Source organism: Borostomias antarcticus (assembly GCF_949987555.1).
Source record: "Borostomias antarcticus genome assembly, chromosome: 10".
In the NCBI taxonomy this organism is placed as follows: Eukaryota; Metazoa; Chordata; class Actinopteri; order Stomiiformes; family Stomiidae; genus Borostomias; species Borostomias antarcticus.
This window is the reverse complement of record NC_140243.1, coordinates 1,408,999-1,415,732: the sequence shown is the minus strand read 5'-3', so window position 1 is coordinate 1,415,732 and position 6,734 is coordinate 1,408,999. Positions and strand designations below refer to the sequence as shown.

Sequence of the window (6,734 nt, the reverse complement as noted above, 5' to 3'; positions counted from 1 at the left end):
GATCAGAATTGCTTGTACTACATACATGTGAATGTTCAGGAAGATTGTAGATAAAAATAAATTTGGTCTGAAAAAAAACCCGCCATACATACCCCTTATGTTTTTTTTCAGGTGGAAATAATTAGATTTGTCACTGCTCGGCCTAGGACTGGACTAGACACCCCTGGGTGGCAGATCTCTGATCAGAATGGCTTGTACTACATACGTGTGAATGTTCAGGAAGATTGTAGATAAAAATAAATCTGGTCTGAAAAAAAACCGCATACATACCCCTTATGTTTTTTTTCCGGTGGAAATAATAAGATTTGTCACTGCTCGGCCTAGGAATGGATTAGACACCCATGAGTGGCAGATCTCTGATCAGAATTGCTTGTACTACATATCTGTGAATGTTCATGAAGATTAAAGATAGAAATAAATTTGGTCTGAAAAAAAAATGCCATACATACCCCTTATGTTTTTTTCAGGCGGAAATAATTAGATTTGTCACTGCTCGGCCTAGGACTGGACTAGACACCCATGAGTGGCAGATCTCTGATCAGAATTGCTTGTACTACATACCTGTGAATGTTCATGAAGATTATAGATAGAAATAAATTTGGTCTGAAAAAAAAAGAAGCCATACATACCCCTTTATGTTTTTTTTCAGGCGGAAATAATTAGATTTGTCACTGCTCGGCCTAGGAATGTTCTAGACACCCATGAGTGGCAGATCTCTGATCAGAATTGCTTGTACTACATACATGTGAATGTTCAGGAATATTGTAGATAAAAATAAATTTGGTCTGAAAAATAACCGCCATACATACCCCTTAAGTTTTTTTTCAGGTGGAAATAATTAGATTTGTCCCTGCTCGGCCTAGGAATGGACTAGACACCCCTGGGTGACAGATCTCTGATCAGAATGGCTTGTACTACATACGTGTGAATGTTCAGGAAGATTGTAGATAAAAATAAATCTGGTCTGAAAAAAAACCGCATACATACCCCTTATGTTTTTTTTCCGGTGGAAATAATAAGATTTGTCACTGCTCGGCCTAGGAATGGACTAGACACCCATGAGTGGCAGATCTCTGATCAGAATTGCTTGTACTACATATCTGTGAATGTTCATGAAGATTAAAGATAGAAATAAATTTGGTCTGAAAAAAAAAGCCATACATACCCCTTTATGTTTTTTTTTCAGGCGGAAATAATTAGATTTGTCACTGCTCTGCCTAGGAATGTTCTAGACACCCATGAGTGGCAGATCTCTGATCAGAATTGCTTGTACTACATACATGTGAATGTTCAGGAATATTGTAGATAAAAATAAATTTGGTCTGAAAAATAACCGCCATACATACCCCTTAAGTTTTTTTTCAGGTGGAAATAATTAGATTTGTCCCTGCTCGGCCTAGGAATGGACTAGACACCCCTGGGTGACAGATCTCTGATCAGAATGGCTTGTACTACATACCTGTGAATGTTCATGAAGATTAAAGATAGAAATAAATTTGGTCTGAAAAAAAAACGCCATACATACCCCTTATGTTTTTTTTCAGGTGGAAATAATTAGATTTGTCACTGCTCGGCCTAGGAATGGACTAGACACCCATGAGTGGCCGATCTTTGATCAGAATTGCTTGTACTACATACATGTGAATGTTCAGGAAGATTGTAGATAAAAATAAATTTGTTCTGAAAAAAAACCCGCCATACATACCCCTTATGTTTTTTTTCAGGTGGAAATAATAAGATTTGTCACTGCTCGGCCTAGGAATGGACTAGACACCCATGAGTGGCAGATCTCTGATCAGAATTGCTTGTACTACATATCTGTGAATGTTCATGAAGATTAAAGATAGAAATACATTTGGTCTGAAAAAAAAATGCCATACATACCCCTTATGTTTTTTTCAGGCGGAAATAATTAGATTTGTCACTGCTCGGCCTAGGACTGGACTAGACACCCATGAGTGGCAGATCTCTGATCAGAATTGCTTGTACTACATATCTGTGAATGTTCATGAAGATTAAAGATAGAAATAAATTTGGTCTGAAAAAAAAAAAACCATACATACCCCTTATGTTTTTTTTCAGGTGGAAATAATTAGATTTGTCACTGCTCGGCCTAGGACTGGACTAGACACCCCTGGGTGGCAGATCTCTGATCAGAATTGCTTGTACTACATACATGTGAATGTTCAGGAAGATTGGAGAGGACTCCTGTTCTACAGCTTCAAGTCCAGTCCGATGGAATGTTTCTGAAGAGTTTGTACCCGCCCATATGATGTGATTGGATGAAAAGGCAGCACACGCCAATAGCGTTGCGACTACAGTCAGCCCAGGATCAAGACGGTTTGAGGGTTTCAACTTAATGCAGACAAGACAATCCCTCAATATTTTTATTCTCATTTAATCACAAAGCATCAGAAACAGAATACAACTCACAATGAAATAAAACATTTTCATGTCCAAACATATTTGAGTAATAGTCTAAAAAAACAAAAAAATTACTGAATTTCTTTGTGTGCAATAAATTCTATACAACTTACAATACATATGACTCAGTCCAATTATAACTGACATTAATAAAGCATTCATATATAGCACTGAGATGTTATAAACAAAGTCCCTTTGTCTAATGGAGATCAATGCATGCCTCATCCCCTACTTAAATAGGACAGAAATGCCAGACCATAGATACGGTGTAATATGTACAGAAAACTCCCATTGGGGTAATATACAGCTCAGGGGCAAATTAGAAAGCAAAGCAAGAAAATATGAAAATATGTAACAAGCTAAAGAATGAAGCATTCAGAGCAGAATCAGATGAGTTTGCTTTGGGTCTTGTGGCCAGAATTAGAACCGACAACCCTACTGTAGACAGCCCTACTGTATTCAACCCTACTGTAGACAACCCTACTGTAGACAGCCCTACTGTAGACAGCCCTACTGTAGACAACCCTACTGTAGACAGCCCTACTGTAGACAGCCCTACTGTAGACAACCCTACTATAGACAACCCTACTGTAGACAGCCCTACTATAGACAACCCTACTATAGACAACCCTACTGTAGACAGCCCTACTATAGACAACCCTACTGTAGACAGCCCTACTGTAGACAACCCTACTATAGACAACCCTACTGTAGACAACCCTACTGTAGACAGCCCTACTGTAGCCAGCCCTACTGTAGACAACCCTACTGTAGACAACCCTACTGTAGACAGCCCTACTGTAGACAACCCTACTATAGACAACCCTACTGTAGACAACCCTACTGTAGACAGCCCTACTGTAGACAGCCCTACTATAGACAGCCCTACTGTAGCCAGCCCTACTGTAGACTACCCTACTGTAGACAGCCCTACTGTAGAATACCCTACTGTAGACAGCCCTACTGTAGACAGCCCTACTGTAGACAACCCTACTATAGACAACCCTACTGTAGACAGCCCTACTGTAGACAGCCCTACTATAGACAGCCCTACTGTAGACAACCCTACTATAGACAGCCCTACTATAGACAACCCTACTATAGACAACCCTACTATAGACAGCCCTACTGTAGACAGCCCTACTATAGACAACCCTACTATAGACAGCCCTACTGTAGACAGCCCTACTATAGACAGCCCTACTGTAGACAGCCCTACTATAGACAACCCTACTATAGACAACCCTACTATAGACAGCCCTACTGTAGACAGCCCTACTGTAGACAGCCCTACTGTAGACAGCCCTACTGTAGACAACCCTACTCAGCCCTACTGTAGACAGCCCTACTGTAGACTACCCTACTATAGACAACCCTACTATAGACAACCCTACTCAGCCCTACTGTAGACATCCCTACTGTAGAATACCCTACTGTAGACAGCCCTACTGTAGACTACCCTACTGTAGACAGCCCTACTGTAGCCTAGAGTTATAACCGGTGGCCTCTGGTGATCTGGATAAGGTGAAGGTGTAAAGGTCACTGATAAGAGGGAACCGGCCCCTGAGTAAAGTTGAATAGAGGAATCTAGAACACAGAGGGCATGGGGTTCCTTTCTCACCTGGAGGTGGACTAAGAACAGAAGGGTCAAGATGAGGGTTTTTTTTATAGTTTTTTTTTTTTACTGCAGCTCAGTAAACAAACATAGTTTTTGTCACAGCCATAAATCAACGGTGTCTTTGACAGACTGGCCGTTATTTCATAGGCAGCACACTACCGCTTCTGATCCCCACCTTCCTAGACCTCCAAGCTCTCTCTTTCAACAGAGATAATAATTGTAAACATTTTCAATCTGGTTGATAACAGGTTGATTCATTTTCTACATCCTCAACACAACTCAATGATGGCTTGGTAGCAGTTATAGTCTGTGGGTAAACACGATACATGTTCATGGAAGTAGCCTACGTTTCACTTTCCAATGACACATCTTCACGTGCATCTGATCCGTTAAAGCCCATTCTGACGAGCACCTTTGGTCCGATCAAGTATTGAATGAGCATGAACAAACGTAGCTTAAGTGTCACATCTGTGTTCAATCTCAGACAGTGTTTGTAGAGGAAATATAACTAGGCTTTGACGTACTTCATACTAAGCTATTGCATCAGATGAAATACTATATAACTAAATTGTATAAAATGGTGCAGTTACAATGCAAGGTGAGGAAATACATGTGCATCCCAAAAATTAGAATATTGTGAAGTTCATTATTTTCCGTAATTTAATTCAAAAAGTGAAACTTTAATGTATTCTAGATCCATTTCACAAAGTGAAATATGTCAAGCCTTTTTTGTTTTAATCTTTATGATTGTATATTTTCAGTATGTTCATTTGTACACTTAATACTTGGTCGGGGTTCCTTTTGCACAAATTACTGCATCAGTGTGGCATGGAGGCAATCAGCCTTGAACTATTTCACTTCATGTGTAATGAATCTATAACATATGGAATCTTTACTTTTCGAATGAAATTAGGCCAACAGAAAATAATGAACTTTTCCGCAATTTATTTTCATTCAAATTGTTTTAGATGCACCTGTATAAGGCTTATGTAGACATCAATACATAAACATTCTACATAAAAAACAAACAAACAAATATAAACAATACATATAAATACTGATACAAAATATTGGTATTTGAGATTTAACAATAGCTGTTGAAATACACAGTCATGACACATACCTGTACCAACATATCATTTACCATTGAAACAACGTACCACTGTCAAAGTACTCTAGGTCCAATATTATCTGAAACTGAAGGGGAGAGGATTAAGATGGCATTCATATGAAAGATGTTCAGAATTTTTCAAACTGAAATTCCCTAAAATAAACACTATCAGATTTGATTTGATTTTGTCTTTTACATTCAAGCAGTCTTATAAAAGACAACACAAGAAAGTTAAAGGTGGGATAGGTAGTTTGCTTTTGGCTTTATTTGGTAAAATTGGGATAATATCCTTTCAGCTATCAGTAACAGAAGTGCTCTGAGAATAAACTTGGATCTCCGTGTTTACCGCTGCCTCTGTATTTTGGATTCAAAGAATGCACCGCGCCCGAATGTATTGACCAATCAGGGCCTCTACCTCGCCACACCTACCAGCCATGTTTGGAGGGAGGGACTACATCATGATTGACAGGAGGGAGGGGCGGGTTCTTTTGAAAAAGATGACCAATCGGAGGCCTTGTTGATGTCAAACTACCTACCCCACCTTTAAGTCATCAATGGTGCATTAAATGTATCTCTAACACACAAAACATTTCAAGGTGGGAACAAACTATTTCTAATAGAATTTGGAATAGACAACACATTTAAAAAGTGCCAAACATTCATTGCTACATTTTACTCCGACTTCTCCCGCTGTGGCAAGCTACGAGCTAACAGAGGATGTTTGATCAAGGGAGAGAGTGTGTGTGTGTGTGTGTGTGTGTGTGTGTGTGTGTGTGTGTGTGAGTGTGTGTGTGTGAGTGTGTGTGTGTGAACGTGTTTTTTCTTCTGCATGTAGTATGTGTCGATCTTAGTATTCATGTGTGTATATGTGAAGTACAAATGTGTGTATTACTATTTGTCAGTGTGTGTGTGTGTGTGTGTGTGTGTGTGTGCATGCATACCTGTGTACTGTATGTGTATTAAGCACCTCAGCCAATGAGAATGTGCTGACAGGAGTCATGTGAGCGCACCCCAAGTGTCTCTGGCTGACCAGACACTATAAGCCAGTGTTTCTCTTGGGCCTCGGGCCACAAAACAGTGCTCCCCAAAATGGCGGTGCAGGACCCACTGGTTGGTTGCCGCCTGTCCTTCTCCAGTCGTAGCTTAAAGCTGGATAGCATTTGAAAAACACGGTCTGATCTATTTCATGATAGGCACGATTATTGGGAGCCACCGTCCGAAAACCTGTCTTTAGACTGGGCCGGGAGGCCTGCGTGGGCCTAGGGCTGGCTGTCCAGGAGGGCTCTGTGTATCTCCTGGAAGGAGGGCCTGTCCTTGGTGTTCCTCGTCCAGCAGCTGAGCATGATCTTGTAGACGGAGTCGGAACACAGCACCGGCTGGGGAAGGTAGATCTGCAGCACACAGAGAGCACAGCCAGGGGTGTGAGGCAGGTTGCACGTCTGGCTACAATGTCCTTGTGTGTGTGTGTGTGTGTGTGTGTGTGTGTGTGTGTGTGCGTGTGTGTGTGTGTGCTGAGGGGATTTATTCTAATAATTAAGAAACGAGTAGTTGAGAATGCCAAGGTTCATCTTTGCAAGTCCA

The 6,734-nt window shown here is 40.7% G+C and overlaps 1 protein-coding gene across 1 annotated transcript in view; it reads right to left on the bottom strand.

Moving 5' to 3' along the window:
• Positions 1-6,412: 6,412 nt before the first annotated feature.
• The window catches only part of LOC311313656 (discoidin domain-containing receptor 2-like), a gene marked incomplete at both ends in the record, with an annotated part of 6,983 nt that continues 6,661 nt past the window's right edge, over positions 6,413-6,734 (bottom strand). The window contains one exon of the mRNA XM_084443830.1: positions 6,413-6,544. Coding sequence (XP_084299956.1) covers positions 6,413-6,544 — 132 coding nt within the window. The remainder of the gene's footprint in view (positions 6,545-6,734) is intronic.